The sequence below is a fragment of the Hemitrygon akajei genome, chromosome 5 (genome assembly GCF_048418815.1).
Source record: "Hemitrygon akajei chromosome 5, sHemAka1.3, whole genome shotgun sequence".
NCBI classification, from domain to species: domain Eukaryota; kingdom Metazoa; phylum Chordata; class Chondrichthyes; order Myliobatiformes; family Dasyatidae; genus Hemitrygon; species Hemitrygon akajei.
Genome location: NC_133128.1, coordinates 110,858,795 through 110,880,131, shown reverse-complemented (window position 1 = coordinate 110,880,131; position 21,337 = coordinate 110,858,795). Strand labels below are relative to the sequence as shown.

General features: G+C 44.6%; 1 protein-coding gene across 3 annotated transcripts in view; it reads right to left on the bottom strand.

Moving 5' to 3' along the window:
- Positions 1-21,337, bottom strand: part of slc23a3 (solute carrier family 23 member 3) — a 104,136-nt gene that overhangs the window by 19,350 nt on the left and 63,449 nt on the right. For all 3 annotated transcript variants that reach the window (XM_073046186.1, XM_073046188.1, XM_073046187.1), the window contains 4 exons: positions 16,344-16,467; positions 12,703-12,850; positions 9,564-9,817; positions 5,087-5,192 (listed from right to left, as the gene is read on the bottom strand). In XM_073046186.1, the coding sequence (XP_072902287.1) occupies positions 5,087-5,192; positions 9,564-9,817; positions 12,703-12,850; positions 16,344-16,467 (632 nt within the window). The remainder of the gene's footprint in view (positions 1-5,086; positions 5,193-9,563; positions 9,818-12,702; positions 12,851-16,343; positions 16,468-21,337) is intronic.

The following is a 21,337-nucleotide window of genomic DNA, read 5'->3' as shown; positions in this document are numbered from 1 at the left end:
AACCATTACTTTCCCCAAGCAGTGAGGCTGATCAACACCTCCACCCACGAACCCAGCCCTCCACACCCCCCAGCACCACTACTTTATCAATTCCTGTCAGTCACCTTACGCAGAGACACGGCTGTGCTTAGTGTCGCTCTATGAGCATACAAACAATCAATCTATGTGTATAAGCTATCTGAAGTACTTATAGTTATTGTGTCCTTTATCTTATTGTGTTTTTTTGTGCTGCATTGGATCTGGAGTAACAATTATTTCGTTCTCCTTTACATTTGTGTCCTGGAAATGACATTAAATAATCTTGAATCGTCAATAGAAAGCTCTCTGTCTGGCTTGGAATGGCAACTGCTCTGTAAGTGACTGCAAGAAGTGACTGGAGAAAGCTAGCACGTTACAGAACCCAGACTCCCCTCGATGGACCCTGTCCACGCTTCTCACTGCCTCATTAAAGCAGCCAGCATAATCAAAGTCCCTGCTCACCCCTAGACATTTTCACTTCTTCCTCCTCCCAAGGGGCAGAAGACAGGAGACCCTAAAAACATACCGCCAGGATCAGGGTCAAGGACAGCTTCTGATTATTAGGCCTTTGAAAGGCCTCGTATGATAAAATGGACTCACAATCTTTATGATTTTGCACTTCACCATTTACCTGCACTGTAATTTTACACTTTGTTCTGCATTGTTACCTTATTCTAGCTGAACACATGGTGCAATGTTTGATCTGTATAAACAGTATGCAAGACAAGCTTTTCACTGTATCTTGGAAACTGTGACAATAAAGTTATAAAACTATAAAACATAGGAACAGAATTGGGTCATTTGGCCCAGTGAGTCTGCTCCACCATTCCATCATGTCTGTTTTCCTTTGCCTCTCAACCCCATTCTCCTTTGATGCTCTTACTAATCTAGAACCTATCAACCTCCATGTTAAATATACCCAAGGCCTTGGTCTCCACAGGAGTCTGGCAGCATCATGGCCTAGTACACCAATTCCAATGCATATGAACACAAGAGAATTCAGAGAGTAGGAGACAGTCCCTCCATCACTGTAAGTATCTATCACTGAGGATCCCCACCGTATGGGCCATGCCATCTTTTCACCATCAGCCAGGTGGCACAGAAACTTGAAGTCACGCACCACCAGGTTCAGGAACAGCTACTTTCTGAGAACCATCATAAGACCACAAGACCAAACAACAGATGAGCAGAATTAGTCCTTTTGGCCGCCACTCAATCACAGCTGATGAATGATCTCCTTCAACCCCATTCTCCTGCCTTCTCCCTGTAACCTTTGATGTCCTGACTAATCATGAACCTATCTATCTGCACTTTAAAGATACTCAATGACGTGGCCTCCACAGCCTTCTGTGGCAATGAATTCCACAGATTCCCCTCCCTCTGGCTAAAGAAATTACTCCTCATCTCTGTTCTAAAATAATGTCCTTATATTCCCTGGCCATAGACTCCCCTACTGTTGGAAGCATCCTCTCCATGCTCATTCTATCCAGGCCTTGCAATATCCAAAAGGTACTGTACTTCTGCTCTAACAGTAAACCAAAACCAATACCACATACCAACACAGTTTTCAGTATTATAACATTCAATACATGTACCCTTCCATTGTACAAACACTGCCTTTTGACAGATCCTTCAATATTACACACACACTTCAATATGACAAGTACTCTTCAAGAATATAGACACCCTGCAATGTAATACATCCTTCAGTGATGTACAGACCCTTGTAACGTAACACGTTTTTCAATAACACATCCTTTCAATGTGTAATCTGATTTTGATTCTGATTCCCTTCATGAATAACTACATTTTTTCAGTCTAACACACAACATTTCAGTCTGGTTCGGTGCAGCACCCTCTCACAATACACAAAAGTTACAGTCAGGACAGCAGAAAAGCTCTCCGGCTGCAGTCCACCATCACTGCAGGACTTGAATGTTTCCAGGACAAAGAAGTGGACAGACAAACTCATTGCAGTCACTCCCCACCTGTAAACTGCCCTTTCCTAAAGCTTTCTTCTGGAAAGTGCTACAGGGTTATTAAAACAAATACTTCACTTCATCTTAAAAGTTTCTTTCCGCAAGCAGTTAATCTGATCAGCCATTCTAGTGAGGCCACACACCATCCCCCTCTATCTATTATCCCCCACCCCCTCTCCCACTGTATCACTGCACTGCACAGTAGACACTTTAAAACATGGTCTATGATGTTGCTTACATTGTTAAAAGATGCTGGTATTCATTTAGGTAGTGGTGGTAGATGTTAGCACTTGGAGGTCTATTATGTCATTAGTCCATTTGGGGCACTTAGATGCATATGATAAAATCAGTATAGTTTCCTTAAGGAGGAATCTTGCCAGATAAATCTGTTGGAATTCTTTGAGGAAATAACAGGCAGGATCGACAGAAGGAGAGTCAGCAGATGTTGATTACTTGGATTTTCAGAGGACTTTCAGGTGCCGTACATGAGGCTGCTTAACAAGATAAGAGCCCATGGGATTACAGAAAAGATATAGGCGTGGACAGACTATTGGCTGACTGGCACAACACAATGAGTGGGATAAAGGGGGCCTTCTCTGGTTGACAGCCATTGACTAGTGGTGTTCTGCAGGGGTCAGTGTTGGGACTGCTTTTTTCATGTTATATGTCAATGATTTGGATGACCGAACTGATGACTTTGTGGTCAAGTTTGTGGATGATACAAAGGCAGGTGGAGGGGCAAGTAGTGCTGAGGAAGCAGGGCACCTGTACAAGGACAGACAGATTAGGAGGATGGGCAAATAAGTGGCAGGTGGGAAGTGTATGATCATGCACTTTGGTGGAAGGAATAAAAGGAATACACAACTTTCTAAATAGAGAGAAAACTCAGAAATCAGGGGTGCAAGGAGACTCAGGAGTCCTCATGCAAAATTCCCAGGTTTAATTGCAGGTCGAGGAAGGCAAATGTAATGATAGCATTCATTCTGAGAAGACTAGAAATGCTGAGGCTTTACAGGGCATCATTTGGTGTAATGTGTGCAGTTTAAGGCTCTTTATTTTGGCATTAGAGGAGGTTCACAAGAAAGATACTGGGAATGGAAGTGCTACATATGAGGAGCATTTGATGGCTCTGGGCCCATACTCGGCCGGAGTTTAGAATGATAGGGGAGCAGGGGGAGGGCATGGAGGGAGAATCTCACTACAATCTATTGAATATTGAAAGGACATGGAGAGGATGTCCCTACAGTGGGAGAGTCCTGGACCAGGGGCCACAATCCTCAGAACAGAAGAATGTCCCTTTAGAACAGAGATGAGAAGGAATTTCTTTAGCCAGAAGGTGATGAATCTGTGGAATTCATTGCCATAGACGACTGTGGAGGCCAAGTCATTGGGTGTATTTAAAGTGAAAGTTGATAGTAAGGGCAAAGGTTACAGGGAGAATGGAGTTGAGAGGGATAATAGATCACCTGTAATGAAATGACAGAGCGGACTCATTGGGCCAAAGAGCCCGATCTTTCTCCTATGTTTTATGTACTTATGTGAATTTTATTCCATATCCACACTTCAACTTTTTAAAAATCATTCTTATTATTTATAATTGTTTAATATTGTTGTTGTTTTGTACGTCACACCGTGACCAACACACCATGGCAACGATCTAATATACTTAAATGTAAATGGCACATAAAGTTGATTCTTGATACTTTACTTCATACATCTTTCAATAATATGCACAGCCTAAATCCTTTCGATATTACTGATGTCTTTTGGTATTCACAACCTTCAATATTGTGCAGGCATCTTCAATATCACACATCCCCTTCAATATAATATTACAAACACCCCTGACGTCTCCCTTAATGCAACACTTTGCTGCTATAACCTTTAATAACACTGCCTTTAATGTTACTGGGTTGGGAATTTGGAAGCCTTGACTAATGGATAAGATATGCTTTCAAATCCCTTCAGCAAAGGAATAAATTCGAGGGTAAATTTTCCTGTTATTATCAGTTGCAGTGACCACGAAGCGAGACGATTATTCTAAAAACCCATCTCCTTCAGGGAAGGAAATCTGTCATCCTTACCCCTCTAGTTTATTGTTACCAGTGACCTGGTTAATTCTGAAATAACTAATTGATTAAAAACAGTGAAGAGGTTGAAGAAAACAGTTCGCTAATGTGTGAAGTGTTTCATTTTGCGAGATTGAATTTAAGGCAGAATCCAGGGTTAATGGCAGGATACTTGGCAGTGTCACGGAACAGAGGTATCTTGGGGTCCACGTCAATAGATCCCTCAAAGTTGCCGCACAAGCTGATAGGGCTGTTAAGAAGGTGTATGGTGAGTTGGCCTACATTAATTGAGGGATTGCGTTCAAGAGCCATGAGGTGGTGTTGCAGCTCTATGAAACTCTAACTATTGGAATATTGTATTCAGTTCTGGTCGCTTCAGAAGGAAGGATGTGGAAGCTTTAGAGAGGCTGCAGAGGAGATTTACCAGAGAGCTGCCTGGACTAAAGAGCATGTCGTATGAGGACAGTTTGAGTGACCTAGGGCTTTTCTCTTTGGAGTGAAGGAGGATGAGAGGATGATAGGAGGCATAGATTGAGCAATCAACCAGATTTTTTTTCTGGACATGGCTAATAATTTTAACGTGCTTGGACGAAGTTTAGCGGGGGATGTCAGAAATAAGTTTTTTACACAGACATTGGAACATACTGCCGGGCTGGTGGTTGATGCCAACATATTAGGGACATTTAAGAGACTCTAAGTCAGGCACATAGATAAAAGACAAATGGAGGGCTCGGTTGGAGGGAAGGGTTAGATTGATCTTGGAGTAGGTTATACTGTCAGCACAATGCTTGTACTGTGCTATAATGTTCTATGTTCCATGTTCTTAGGAACAATAGATGCTGATCACATCAGTGGTGCCACACTCCCTGAATAAATTAAAAAATGCACCTTCCTCTCGGTAACAGCCCTGGAGCCTGACCCAGCTGTGAGTTAGCATCACTATCTCACCAGCTCTACAATGTATTGCCCTCCCCACCACCCCACATGAACCTATTGCACAAGGGTGGGAGGTAGTCTCACCGTGGATGGCCATCGGAATGGTGGAGAGGAAGTAGGTTAGCTTGGCTGACATCCCGACCAGGATACACAGCACGGCAGCAATCTGAATGGAATGCCGGGATTGCACCTGTGGAACAAGATGGAAACGTTGCTGTGAGCGGAATGTCGGCACCTCACCTGTGGAACATTGCTGTGATGCAGGTACACAGACCTCCGGTGTAACACTATATGTGAAACACCGACAACTGACCAGTTATATTACATTGTGACCAACTCATGCTTAGCTGAATCTCCCCATCCTTCTCTCTTTTTCCATTACCCGTTCTGGTTCCCCTCTTACCCCTTCTTTTCCCTTCATCACCTTCCTCTAGTTCCCTTCCTCCTTCCCTTTCTTCCACAGCCCACTGCTGTCCCCATTTCTCAATTCATCACCCCTACCCCACCTACTCACCTTCCCCCTCACCTGGTCTCACCTGGCACCAGTACTCCTCCCCTTCACCCACTTTCTTATTCAGGCTTCTTCTCTGTTCCTTTCCTGTATTGATGAAGGATCTCGCCCCAAAACATCAGCCCTTTATTCCTCACCGTAGATGCTGCCTGACCTGCTGAGATCCCCCAGCATTTTGTGTGTTACTCAAGCCTTCCAGCATCTGCCAAAACATTAGTGTTTAAGTATGGCAAGTGCCTTCTTCTCCACCCTGTCTACCCATGTCTCCACTTTGAGGGAACCTATATTCCAAGGTCCCTCTGTTCTGGAACACACTTCAAGGTCCTGTCGTCTACCGCATAAATCCTGCCCTGCTTTAACTAACCACTGTCCAACACTTGACACTCATCCAAGTACTTATCCACAAAGTGTCCTTGTTGATTTTATATCCACAAAAGCTCGGGTAGTAAAGTTCAAAGTAAATTTATTATCAACGTACGTATATGTCACCATCTACTGCTCAGAGATACTGTGTCTTGCAGGCATTCACAGTAGATCAAAGATATGACAGAGTCATTGGAAAACTATGCATGAAGACCGACAAACAACCAATGTGCAAAAGAAGCCAAACTGCAAATACCAAACAAACAATAATAAAAATAACAAGATATAAATAAGCAAATAATACTGAGAACATGAATTGTATAGTCCTTGAAAGTGAGTCACTGGCAAGGGAGACAAAGAACACAGTTTGAGCCATGAAGCTCCAACAAGTGAGATAATCTACTCTTAGGGTAAATATTGATCAGGAAGAATTCCCTGCCTTTGAAACCATGCACAGTACCTCTGATGTCAATGAAATCTATCAAAAGGCCAAGATAGAGTGGATTTGGAGAGGATGTTTCCTACAGTGGGGGAGTCTAGCCTCAGAATACAAGGACATCCCTTTAGAACAGAGATGAGGAGGTATTTCCTCAGCCAGAGGGTGGTGAATCTGTGCAATTTATTGCCAGGGACAGCTGTGGAGCCCATGTCATTGGGTGTATTTAAATCGGAGGTTGATAGGATCTTGATTAGTTGGGGCACCAAAAGTTACGGGGACAAGGCAGGAGAATGGGGTTGAGAGGGATAATAAATCAGCCATGATGGAGTGGTGGAGCAGGTTCTGATTCTGTTCCTAAGTCTTATGGTCTTATGTGCTGTAGACAACATTACAATGTAATAGTGCATCTGCAAGACAACATCTTGTGGATGGGAAGGCATGGCAGTATGGCAGTTAATGCAATCGCTTTACAATGCCCGTGATCACCGATTGGCGTTCGATTCTGGTTGCTGTCTGTAGGGAGACGACACTCTCTCCGGTGGGTTCGATTGGGCTGCTCCACTATCCTCCTACGTTGCAAAGGTGTAGAGTTGGGGTTAGAGAGCTCCTACATTGCAAAGGTGTAGAGTTGGGGTTAGAGAGCTCCTACATTGCAAAGGTGTAGAGTTGGGGTTAGAGAGCTCCTACATTGCAAAGGTGTAGAGTTGGGGTTAGGGAGCTCCTACATTGCAAAGGTGTAGAGTTGGGGTTAGAGAGCTCCTACATTGCAAAGGTGTAGAGTTGGGGTTAGAGAGCTCCTACATTGCAAAGGTGTAGAGTTGGGGTTAGGGTGCTCCTACGTTGCAAAGGTGTAGAGTTGGGGTTAGAGAGCTCCTACATTGCAAAGGTGTAGAGTTGGGGTTAGAGAGCTCCTACATTGCAAAGGTGTAGAGTTGGGGTTAGAGAGCTCCTACATTGCAAAGGTGTAGAGTTGGGGTTAGAGAGCTCCTACATTGCAAAGGTGTAGAGTTGGGGTTAGGGAGCTCCTACGTTGCAAAGGTGTAGAGTTAGGGTTAGAGAGCTCCTACGTCGCAAAGGTGTAGGATTGGGGTTAGGGAGCTCCTACGTTGCAAAGGTGTAGAGTTGGGGTTAGAGAGCTCCTACGTTGCAAAGGTGTAGAGTTAGGTTTAGAGAGCTCCTACATTGCAAAGGTGTAGAGTTGGGGTTAGAGAGCTCCTACGTTGCAAAGGTGTAGAGTTGGGGTTAGGGAGCTCCTACATTGCAAAGGTGTAGAGTTGGGGTTAGAGAGTTCCTACGTTGCAAAGGTGTAGAGTTGGGGTTAGAGAGCTCCTACGTTGCAAAGGTGTAGAGTTAGGGTTAGAGAGCTCCTACGTTGCAAAGGTGTAGAGTTAGGGTTAGAGAGCTCCTACGTTGCAAAGGTGTAGAGTTGGGGTTAGAGAGCTCCTACGTTGCAAAGGTGTAGAGTTAAGGTTAGAGAGCTCCTACATTACAAAGGTGTAGAGTTGGGGTTAGAGAGCTCCTACATTGCAAAGGTGTAGAGTTGGGGTTAGAGAGCTCCTACGTTGCAAAGGTGTAGAGTTGGGGTTAGGGAGCTCCTTCGTTGCAAAGGTGTAGAGTTGGGTTAGGGTTAGGGTTAGGGTTAGGGTTAGGGTTAGAGAGCTCCTACGTTGCAAAGGTGTAGAGTTGGGGTGAGGGAGCTCCTACGTTGCAAAGGTGTAGAGTTGGGGTGAGGGAGCTCCTACGTTGCAAAGGTGTAGGGTTGGGGTTAGAGAGCTCCTACGTTGCAAAGGTGTAGAGTTGGGGTTAGAGAGCTCCTACATTACAAAGGTGTAGAGTTGGGGTTAGGGAGCTCCTATGTTGCAAAGGTGTAGAGTTGGGGTTAGGGAGCTCCTACGTTGCAAAGGTGTAGGGTTGGGGTTAGAGAGCTCCTACGTTGCAAAGGTGTAGAGTTGGGGTTAGAGAGCTCCTACATTGCAAAGGTGTAGAGTTGGGGTTAGAGAGCTCCTACGTTGCAAAGGTGTAGAGTTAGGGTTAGAGAGCTCCGACGTTGCAAAGGTGTAGAGTTGGGGTTAGAGAGCTCCTACGTTGCAAAGGTGTAGAGTTAGGGTTAGAGAGCTCCGACGTTGCAAAGGTGTAGAGTTGGGGTTAGAGAGCTCCTACGTTGCAAAGGTGTAGAGTTGGGGTTAGAGAGCTCCTATGTTGCAAAGGTGTAGAGTTGGGGTTAAGGAGCTCCTATGTTGCAAAGGTGTAGAGTTGGGGTTAAGGAGCTCCTACGTTGCAAAGGTGTAGAGTTGGGGTAGGGGAGCTCCTATGTTGCAAAGGTGTAGAGTTGGGGTTAGGGAGCTCCTACGTTGCAAAGGTGTAGAGTTGGGGTTAGAGAGCTCCTATGTTGCAAAGGTGTAGAGTTGGGGTTAGGGAGCTCCTACGTTGCAAAGGTGTAGAGTTGGGGTTAGAGAGCTCCTACGTTGCAAAGGTGTAGAGTTAGGGTTAGAGAGCTCCTACATTGCAAACGTGTAGAGTTGGGGTTAGGGAGCTCCTACGTTGCAAAGGTGTAGAGTTAGGGTTAGAGAGCTCCCACTTTGCAAAGGTGTAGAGTTAGGGTGAGGGAGCTGTGGGCCTGTGGGAAGTATGCCAACACCCGTGAGCTGCCCCCACCCCCAGAACAATCCTCGGACTGTGGCATTCGTTGAAGCAAAACGATGCATTTTAATGTATGCTTTGATGTACATTTGGCAAATACTCATCATTTAACATTGGGACAATACAACAGCCCACCAGTATGGCACTGGATCCTGCATCTCAAATCCCAGGAGTCTGATCTGAACTTGCAGTTGGAGATATGATTCAACTGAGTCACAGTTGAAACCACCATATTAGCTCAAAGAGAGTTTAGGAAAGAAACAATATAAAACACAGGTGGAGATGTCCCACAGCCAAGGATGGCGAATCTGTGGCACGTGTGCCCAAAATGGCACATTCAAAAATTTTGTTGACTCGCAGTATGGAGTGCTGTCCCTCAATTCTTTAAACCTCCACCCACAGCAAACATGCATATTGATTAACTTTACTGCTAAATGAAAAAGCAAATGATTTTTTTAAAATCCAAGAGCAGTGAACTGTTTTCATAGGAAACACTTCACACCAGTTTGGTGCCAGCTAGACGGTTGTGAGAAGTGACATCACTGGGGCTGTATGACCAACAACATTACAAGGGGGCCACACTCAGAGAAAGACAAAGACCCGCCTACCTGTGTTAGCGCCAAAGCTCCGACGTTGGGAATACTGGATGACGTTCCTGAAATGCCTCCTAGGACAGCGCTAAGGCAACTTCCGAGTCCTTCCAGGCAAATGCCTCGGTTACAGGAATCTCTTGGTGGGTGCAGCAAACCCGTCACCTTTGCACACATCGTGTAACAGCCTACTGAGCTGATGCTGGCACCCAGTGCCATGATGGTTCCCAAATAGAGTGCCCGAATGTTGACCCTGGGCACTCCCCATTGACCTGGTTGGAAGGTTAGAACCTTGTTAACAAGACTGGGTAGTTTTGCATTCACAGCCCTTCACAACCTTGTGGAATAAAGAGAGCTTTTTGGCATATTGCCTTCCATAAATCAATGTACTGAGTTGAAATGTTATGCAGAAGCTGTATAGGGTATTAGTGAGGCCAAATCAGGAGTATTGTGTACATTTCTGGTCACCTACCAACAAGAAAGATATTAATAAACTCAGAAGAGTGCAGAGAATATTTACAAGGATATTGGTGGGACTTGACTTATTCCCTGGAGTGTAGGAGGATGAGGGAAGACATGATAGAGGTATATAAAATTATAAGGGATATTGATATGGGTTAAATACAAACAGGCTTTTTCAACTGAGGTTAGGTGAGAGTAGAATTAGAGGGAATAGGTTAAGGGTGAAAGGTGCAATTTTTAAGGGGAACATGGATGGGAGGGGTAAGGATACACCTTCCTTTTCATTAGCTACGTGAAACAGTTCATGTTCCTTGCCGACTCTGGTAATGTTCCCCCAACTCTTTCTGCACTATGTTGACGACCACATTGATGCACCAATACCGAGCTGCTTGATGCACCAATACCGAGCTTGTCAATTTCATCAACTTTGCCTCCAACTTCCACCCTGCCCTTAAATGTTCCTGGTCCATTTCTGACACCTCCCTTCCCTTTCTTTATCTCTCTGTCTCTATTTCTGGAGAAAAATAGTCAATCTACATCTTTTATAAATCTACCAATTCCCACGGTTATCTTGACTATACATCTTCCCAGTCTCTCTCCTGTAAAAATACCATTTATTTTTCTCATTTCCTTTGTCCTTGAAAGAGAGTTCATATGGTGTGGGAACAGTTCAGTTTTGGGGTGAATAAAGTTATTCTCCTCTGATTCAACAGCCTTATAGCTGAGGGACAATAACTGTTCCTGAACCTGGTGGATACTGCTTTCCTGTGTAGAAGGTTAGAGATGACATGATGGTTGGTGGCATTGTGGATAGGATAGAAGGTTACAATGGGGGACATTGACAGGATGCCAAGCTGGACTGACAAGTAGCAGATGGAGTTCAATATGGAAAAGTATGAAGTGATTCACCATGGGAGGTTGAACTCAAAGGCAGAATACAGAGCTAATGACAGGATTCTTAACAGTGTGGAGGAACATAGGAATCTTGGTATTATCATCCATAGATACTTCAAAGCTGTGGTGCAGGTTGATTAAGAAGGTATATGGAGTTTTGGTCTTCATTAATTGGGTGATGTACTTTAAGAGCCATGAGGAAATGTTTCAACTTCATAAAACCCTGGTTAGATTAGTTATGGTTGCCTCACTAGAGGAAGGATGTGGGAACATTAGACAGGTTGCAAAGGAGATTTACCTGGATGTTTCCTGGATTAGAAGGCACGCTGTATGAGGATAGGTTGTGAAGAAAAATCATTTCAGGATATATATTGCATACATTTCTCTGACAGTGTAGGAGAGTTTAGGGAAGATGTCAAAGGAAGTTATTTTACACAGGGAGTGGTGGGTGCCAGAGAGTGGTGGTAGAGGCAGATACGATTAGGGACATTTAAGAGACTTTTAGATAGGCATATGGATGAAAGAAAAATAGAGGGCCATGGTCTGTGAGGGATGGAAGGGTTGGATTGATTATGGAGTATTTTTTTTAGATCGGCACAGCATTGTGGGCTGAAGGGCCTGTACTGTGCTGTACTGTTCTATGTTCACTGTTCTAACTAAACTTCAAGAAAAATATTTCTTTATGCTACAGTGACTTAAAAGTCAGCATTCACAAAAAATTCTGATACTATCTTTGAATTTGCATTTTACAAGGGGGTTGAATATATTTGCTTTTTAAATTTTGGTTCAATTTAGGTGGTTTTGTCGATTATTAACATCAGTCAAAAATATGCTTTTTCAATTATTAAAATAAAGCAATTTGGAAACGAATCATCTTTGTGCTTCTGTAATAAAATATGAACAAAATGGCAATAAGTAATCTAACAGGTTTATTAAAACAAAACTTCATTGAAATGTGCCGGATACTGATAGGCCTGGATAGAGCAGTCACGGAGAGGAGTTTACCGTTGGCCGGAGAGTGTAGGAACCAAGGGCACATCTTCAGAATAAAGGAACTGAGATGAGGAGGAACTTCTTTAGTCAGGGGATGGTGAATCTGTGGAATTCATTGCCACAGACGACTGTGGAGGCCACGTCATTGGGTATATTTAATGCATGGATTGATAGGCTGCTGGTCGAATATAGATTGTAGAATATTACAGCACAGTTTAGGCCCTTCAGCCCACAATATTGTGCTGACTTTTAAACCTACTCTAAGATCAAGTCATTCCTTCCATCCCTCACCCTCCATTTTTCTATCACTCTATCACCCATGTGCCTATCTTAAATGTTCCTAATGCTCTAACAAATATGCTCCTACCATCATCCCTTTCAGCTTATCCTATGCATCCACCACTCTCTGCGTTAAAAAAAAGCCTATCCCTGTCATCCTCCCTCAAATCATTTAAAATTATACCCCCTTTGTACTAGCCATTTGTAAGGGGGTTAAGGGTTACAGGGAGAAGGCAGGAGAATGGGGTCAAGAAGAGAAATAAATTATTGTGACCAGACAGACTCGATGGGCAGAATGGCCTACCTTATGGTCTTATGTTAAGACTGACCATTGCAACTGCCCAGGTTTGCCAGTCTGGAATTGTGGCATGTTCTACTTTCAATGTGTTGTTCCACCATACCCCCACCCCCTCCAGGCTCTGACACAGGAGGATCCCGGAGATGAACGCGCATCTGGCCAGTCTCCTGTCAAGATGAGCACGGGTCTCTGGAACTCCCCACCCTCACTGCAGGCCCAGAAATCTGTTACCTGGGAGCGGGAGTCTAAACCACGGCACCAGCTCTGTGCCGTTGGTGCCGAGGATTCCCTGGAAAACTCCACCCGGATAAGGATTCATGGCAGCTCCTTCCCGCAGGTTCCCGCACAGGATCCACATAGAAACGATCGGCAGGAACAGCTGAAATATCGGAAACCACATATAGTTCACTCAACAGGGATCAGGGAGGAGCGGGGCAAGTCTATAGCACGACAACACAAGTAGACAAGCAGAAACGACCGGCGTGCCTGCCTGTGCTTAGGGAGTCAGATGTAAGACAGCGGCGTAACTTTATGGTGTTTGGAGGAGAGTATCAGGAAGGATGTCAGAGGTAGGTTGTTTAAACAGAGAGTGGGTGTGTGGACCACCCTGCCAAAGATGGTGGTAGAGACAGATATACCAGGGAGATTTGGACGGCATAGTAGTGGAGCAATTAGTGTATCTGGTCACCTGGGCATAATTGGGAGGGTCGTGCTGGAAGGGCCTGTTTCTCGAAATAGATTTTAATAAAATGAGACTCTTCGATAGCCATGTGGATGACAGAAAATTGGTCGGCTCTGTGGGAGGGAAGGGTTAGATTGACCTTGGAGCAGGTTTACGTTTCAGCACAAGATTCTGGGCCAAAAGGCCTGTACTGATCTGTGTTCTAGGTTCTCTATTCTTTGTTCTTAGCACTGTGGGATTCACTCACCCAGACGAGCTGGGAGTATTTCATCACACTTGCTCTTTGCAGATGGTGGAAAGACTTTGGAAGTCACTGGCTGCAGGATATCCACCCTACAACTTGCTCAAACGTAGGACTGAGGGATCTTGGGCTGCAAGTGGCCACTATGAGCTGAGACCACTGGTTCCCTAGTACAATACGATGGACCTCACAGTCATCCTCATTATGATCCCAAAACTTATTGTTTACCTACACTGCATTTCCTCTGTAGCTGTTACACTTTATCCTGCATCGTTATTGTTTTACCTTGTTCTACCTCATGGTGTTATGATCTGGTCAATATGAACAGAATGGAAGACAAACTTTTCACTGTATCTCAGTACATGTAACAATAATAAACCAATTCCAATTCCAACTATGAAAATGGCAACACAGGTGGATAGGGTGATACTTTTTTATCACCACATTAAGGGAAAGATGTGGAGGCTTTGGAGAGAGTGCAGAAGAGGTTCACTAGGAAGTTGCTTGGATAAGAGAGATATTTGCTATAAGGAGTGTGCTGGTTCCTCCGGAGCTGAGGGAAGACATGATAGAAGGCTAGTAATTCCAAGAGGCATAGATAGGTTATGTAGTCAGCATTATTTCCCAAGGTGGAATTGTCAAATCAAGAGGATCTAGCTTTCAGGTGAGAGGGGAAAGTTTAAAAGAGATGCATGAGGCAAAGTAGCTTTTCACATTCAGAGTGGTAAGTGACCAAACAGATGGAAACAACACTGAGACAGACTCATGATCAACACACGTGAACTGCGGGAGGAACTGAGCTAGTCAGGCAGGTATCAATGGATTTCCGGGAAATGGAGGTGATGCGGATGAGGGCCGCATCGATGGTGAAGGAAGGGAAACCTCATCCCTTGAGGAAGCAGGACATCTCTGATGTTCTGCAAAGGAAACCCTCATCCTGGGGCAGAGAGGAAGGAACTGAGAAAAGAAATGGCATTTTTACAGGTGACAGGGTGGGAAAAGGTATAATCATGAATGCCAAATATCTGAGCAACACGCATAAAATGCTGGAGGAACTCAGCAATCAGGCAGCAGGGGAATAAGCAGCTGAGGGTTTAGCCAAAACCCTCCATCAGCCCTGCACATAAGCATGAAAGGAATGAAGCGCTACAGACCACGTAGATGGGAGTTAGTATAATTAGGCATCATACTTGGCGTGGATATCGTGTCAGAGGCTGAACGGAGGCCTGATGGATGCTTGTAAAGCGTGAGAGGGGTAAGTTCACATGAGATGTCCAGAGCAAGTGTTTTTAAAGACAGGAGGGGTGGAGAAGGCAAATATGATAAAGGTATTTAAGAGGATCTTAAGAAGCACTTAGATAGGCTCATGGACATGCAGAAATGGAGGGATATGGACAGGAAGTATTTGTTTAGTTAATTTAGCACAGCTTTGTGGGCCGAAGGGCCTGTTTGGGTGCAGCTCTGTCCTATGTTCTATGTTTGTTTTTTTTATTTTGAGATCCAACATGCTAACAGATCCTTCCAGCCCAGCCAGCCCAGTTACTCCCACGTGACCAATGAACCTACTAACCCATACGTCTTGGGAACGTGGGTGGATGCCAAGGCACCCGGAGTGGTCATGGGAGAATGTACAAACTCCTTACAGACAGCGGCGGGAAATGAACGCGGGACAATGACACCGTAATAGTGTTACACTAACCACTACACTACCCTGACACCCACGGTTCTACTTACCTGATGGAAGTTAGGCTATGTGAAAAACAGGTTCTGATGAAACATCTACCTAATGCAAGTGTATTTGTTGCTCATCCCCAGTTGCCCCTCAAGAATGTGGTCATGGGCTACCATCTTGAAATGCAGCAATGCATGTATGTTCTTAGGTATTTCCAGTGCTGGCATTGGACAGGGTCCTGAGGAGGTTCAGAAAAATGATCGGGAGTGAAAGGGTTAACGTAGGAGGAGCATATGATGGCTCTGGGTCTGTACTCACTGGAATTTGGAATGTGGGGCATCTCATTGAAAGGTAACAAATATTGAAAGGCCTAGATAGAGTGGATATGGAAAGGATGTTTCTTATAGTGGGGAGTCTAGGACCAGCCTGCACAGTCCCAGAATATGAGGACGTCCCTTTAGAACAGCCAGGAGTGGAATTCCTTTAGTCAGAGGCTAATGAATCTGTGGAATTCATTGCTACCAATGGCTGTGGAGGCCAAGTCATTGGGCATATTTAAACCAGAGGCTGATCAGTCTGGATCAGTCAGGGTATCAAAGGTTATGGGGAGAAGGCTTGGGAATGGGGTTAAGAGGGATAATAATTCAGCCATGATGGAATGGTGGGGCAGACTCGATGAGATGCTGCTATGTCTTCTTATGGCTTTATAGTCATACAGCCATTGAACCACAGAGCACTACAGCACAGAAACAGGCCGTTTGGCCCATCTGCTCCATGCTGAACTGTGATTCTGTCTAGACCTACACCCAGATTATAGCCCTCCATACCCCTCCCATATATGTACTTACCCTAGCTTCAGGGAAAGGTTGCATTTAAATCCACATCCACCCCTTCATCTGGCAGCTCACACAACCCTCGGAGTGATGAGTTCCTCCTCAGATTTACCTTTCACCCTTAACCTGTGACCTCTGAGGTTGCAAATTGGATTAGACATTGGCTTTGTGGGAAATGCTAAAGAGTGGGAGCAGAAGGGTGCCTCTCTGACTGGAAGCCTGTGACTAGTGGTGTGCCACAGGGATCAGTGCTGGGTCCATTGTTATTTGTCATCTATATCAATGATCTGGACAATAATGTGGTAAACTGGATCTGCAGATTTGTGGAGGACACCAAGATTGGGGGTAAAGTGGACAGCGAGGGATGCTATCAGAGCTTGCAGAGGGATCTGCAGCAGCTGGGAAAATGGGCCGAACGTGGGCACATGGAATTTTTGTACATACCGAAAATATCCTAAAGATGGGGACTCGAATCCAAACATCGAATCCTTTGGATTTTCTCCACCTCCAAATCGGGACTGTACAGGATCGCAGATGTTGAGACAACAGCACCACGAGGAGGACTAATCTGCAAAGGGGATGAAAAAAAGAGGGAAAGAGTCCAGGCTTCCTTCTCCACAGGAAAGCAACATCCATCATCAATGACCCCCACCATCCAGGCTATGCTCTCTTATCGCTGTTACAAAAACGTAGGAGTTACGGGAGACTTAGGTCCCCCATCACCAGGTTCAGGAGCAGTTACTACCCTTCAAACATCAGGGTCCTGAACCAGCATGAATAACTTCACTCAAATCAACACTGAACTAATTCCACTGCCTACAAAATCACTTTTAATGTCTCTACAACTCATCTTCTCAGTATTTATTTATTATTATTATTATCTTGTTTTTTCTTCTTTGCTTTTGTACCTTTTGTTGTCTTACACATATCAGTTGTTTGCCTGTCTTTGTGTGCAGTTCTTCAATGACTCGATTGTGTTTCTCTGTAGTTACAATGAATGCCCACAAGAAAATGAATCTCAGGGTGGTATATGGTGACAAATGCATACTTTGATAATAACTTACTTTGAGCTTTGAACATAGTCAAAGCAAAAAGGAATTTGCCCTAAAACAGCTTCCCCACCTCACAGGATGCCCCAAGTGCCATAAAGGTTCAACCAACATGCATAAGAAGATAATAATTAAATAAAAATAAATAATATTGAGAACATGAGTTGTAGAATCCTTGAAATTGAGTCCATAGGTTGTGGAATCAGTTCAGTTTTCAGGTGAGTGAGGTTGTTTGAGGTGGTTCAGGACCCTGTGGTGGTTATAGGGTAATAACTGTTCCTGAACCTGGTGATTGTAGGGTAATAACTGTTCCTGAACCTGGTGATTGCAGGGTAATAGCTGTTCCTGAACCTGGTGATTGTAGGGTAATAACTGTTCCTGAACCTGGTGATTGCAGGGTAATAGCTGTTCCTGAACCTGGTGATTGCAGGGTAATAGCTGTTCCTGAACCTGGTGATTGTAGGGTAATAGCTGTTCCTGAACCTGGTGATTGCAGGGTTATAACTGTTCCTGAATCTGGTGATTGTAGGGTAATAACTGTTCCTGAACCTGGTGATTGTAGGGTAATAACTGTTCCTGAACCTGGTGATTGCAGGGTAATAGCTGTTCCTGAACCTGGTGATTGCAGGGTTATAACTGTTCCTGAATCTGGTGATTGTAGGGTAATAACTGTTCCTGAACCTGGTGATTGTAGGGTAATAACTGTTCCTGAATCTGGTGATTGTAGGGTAATAGCTGTTCCTGAATCTGGTGCTGTGGGACTTAAGGCTCCTGATGCTGCCTGACTTGTTGACTTCCATAAGGCATGCTCCCCAATCCAGGCAACATCATTGTAAATCTCCTCTGCACCCTTTCTGTGGTTTCCACATCCCTCCTGTAGTGAGACAACCAGAACTGAGCACAGTGCTCCAAGTGGGGTCTGACCAGGGTCCTATACAGTTGTAATCTGGATGGAATCGTGGGAAACCTCTCTGCACCCTCTACAAGTAGCTGTTGTTCCAGAACTCTGATGACCAGCAAACAGTGAATACAGATGTGGGTTAGATAACAAAATAAAGCTGAGAAAAGGACTGTTCCAACCCAACATGTTTCCAAGTCCTGGAATGAACTGTTTGTGGGATCAAATTCAGGAATAACTTTCAAAAAGGTATAGAAAACCTTTGAGGGAAGGAAACATTACACAAAGGTGGAGGATGAAGAGGGAATGGAATTCAATAGAGAGCCTTTGAATGGCCACATTAGGTCAATCTGTGTACTTTGACTCTCCTGCTTTGAACCTCATTTACTTTGTAAATGAGGTAAGTATAAGACCGTAGACACAGGAGCAGAAGTAGGCCACTCGGGCCATCGAGTCTGTTCTGTCATTCCATCATGGCTGATTTATTACCTTTTAATCCCATTCTCCTGCCTTCTCCCCATAAACTTTGACATCCTTACTAATCTAGAACATACCAATCTCTACTTTAAATATACCCAATGACTTGACCTCCACGGCCATCTATGGTAGTGAGCTCCGCAAATTCACCACCCTCTGGCTAAAGAAATTCTTCCTTATCTCTGTTGTAAAGGGACGTCCCTAGATGGAAACGTCATCTCCACATCCACTCTTTCTAGGCTTTCAGTATTTGATACGTGGGTGACCAAAGACTCTTGGAAATTTGTATAGACATTTTGTAGGGAGCATTCTGACTGGCTGCACCACTGCCTGGTGTGGAGGCTGCCCAGGGTTGTAGACTCAGCCATCTCCATCACGGGTACAACCCTACAAGAGGCGGTGCCTTAAGGAAGAGGCACCCATTATTATGGAGCCTCAGCTCATGCCTCCTTCGCATTCCTACCCTCAGGGGGAGCTACAGGAGCCTGAAGACCCACACCCAGTGCTTTAAGAACAACTTCTTCCCCACTGACATCAGATTTCTGAACGGTCGATGAACACCACCTCATTTGGTCCCATTTATTTATTTTGTAATTTATTGTATGACTTTGCACTGTATCGCTGCGTCAAAACAGCAAATTTCATGCTTTATAAGGCGAGTGCTGAGTGGTGCCACAGCAGCGTTGCGTTATTACAGCTCGGGGCATCAGAATTTGGAGTTCGGTTCCGGTGTCCTCTGTAGGGAGTCTCTGTATATCCTCCCCATGGAATGTGTGAGTTGTCCTCAGGCCCTCCAGTTTCCTCCCACAGTCCAAACATGTAACAGATAGGCTAATTAGTCATTGTAAACTGTCCCGGCATTAGGTTAGGCTTAAATCAGGGATGTTGGAGGTTGCTAGGTGGTGTGGCTGGAAGGGCCTTTCCTCACTGGATCTCTAAATAAAAATAAAATAATAAATCTGATACTGATTCAGATTCCACAGTAAGTGTGAAACAAATGCTCCACCTCGTGGAACCTACTGGAACTGCAGCAGAATCTCAGGCAGTGAAATTTGGTCCAAGTCAAAGTCGGATTCAAGTTTCTTGTCATACACAGGAGTACAAGTCTGCAGAGGTGCAATGAAAAACTCGCTTGCAGTAGTATCATGGATGCATAGTATCACAGAAGCAGCACTCATAAGAATATCTCCAGCATCCAGGCATAACTCTCTACCGTGCAGATGAACCGGGTTCAATTCCCGCCAGCCTGTAAGGACTTTGTATGTTCTCCCCATGACCACATGGGTTTCCTCCCAACAGTCCAAAGTTAACTGGTCATTGTAAATCGTCCCGTGATTAGGACAGGATTAAATCAGGGAATTGCTGGGTGGCGAGGCTTGAAGGGCTAGAATGGCCTATTCAACAAACAAATAAATGCCCTCTCCTCGTTGCTACCATCAGTGAGCCTGAAGAGCCACGAACAATGTTTTTGAACTGCTTCTTCCCCTCTGCCATCAGATTTCTGAATGATCCAGGGATCCATGAACGCGATTTGCACTCTTTTTGCATTACTTACAGTATTTGTATGCATTACACTGTTCTATTGCTGCAAAACAACACATTTCAAAACATATATCAATGATAATAAACCTGATTCTGATTGTACACAATTTTTACAGGGGTCTAATGGGTCTGTACTGGTGTTTATACTCCCAGATCAGTTTCCTGCTGTCTAATTAACTTTTCCTGCCCTGACCTCAGTTCCTTTCCTCTTCAAGCACACACCACCTTCACTTGACAGGGAAGAGGGAAGAGGTCTCCTTAATCTTCCTTCAACCTCATTCCCACCCTCTCCTCGGCAGGGTAAAGGAATTCCGTAAGGGAATCCTGCTGGCTGGCACATTCCAGGCTGCAGGGGTACGCGCGAAGAGATGCACTGTGTAGCTTCACTCCCCTCAACACTGAATTGATTCCACAATCTATCACCTCACTTACAACTCAGCTTCTCAATATCTGCAGCATTTACTTATTTATAGATACAGTGTGAAACAGGCCGTTCCAGCCCAGCAACCCATTTATTTAACCCTCGCCTGATCACAGGACAATTTACAATGACCAATTAACCCACTAACCGACATCTTTGGAATGTGGAGGGAAACTGAGGCACCCGGAGGAAACCCCACAGTTACAGGGACAACATACAAACTCCTTGGAGCCGGCACTGGAATTGAATTCCGAACACTGAGCTCTAACAGCATCGCACGAACCACCACACTCTCCATTTCTTTCTTTCTCTATTTATCTATCTATCCGACTATTTACTTGTTTGTTTATAATTTAGTCTTTTTGTATTTGCTCAGTTGGTTGTTTGTCAGTCCTCATGTTTGGTTTATCATTGTGTTTCTTTGTTCTACTGTCAATGCCTGCAGGAAAATGGATCTCGGTGGTACATGGTGATATACGCGCACCTTGATAATACATTTACTTTGAACTTTGAAGCTCAGTGCAGCCAGCACAAAGGTGGGAGGGGACTGGGGTGTGAGGTGCTGCTGAACGGAATGCGTTTCACTGCATGTTTCAATGTAGAGCTGAGAGATGAATCTGAATCTGACCTGGAACTGGGATTTGTGAAACTGCTTCTTAAACAACAGAGGCACCATGAGTGTCAATGGAGCCTTGTACATAGAGCGCATTAAGACAATACCATGGTCAGATAGACTAAGTGACAACATGAATGTAAAGCAGACTATGTCTGTGGAACAGATAACGCAGAAACAGGCACTTTGGCCCACAACGTCTGCACCAAACATGACGGCAAATTGAACTCAATCTCTTCTACCTGCACATGATCCTAATCCCTCCATTCCCCACGTATTCATGCATCAGTCCAACTTCCTCTTAAACTCAAACACAAGAAAACCTGCAGATGCTGGAAATCGAAGTAACACACACAACTGCGGGAGGAACTCAGCATCTATGGAAAAGAGTAAACAGTCGGCATTTTGGGCAGCCATCAGGACAGCCTCCTAAACTCC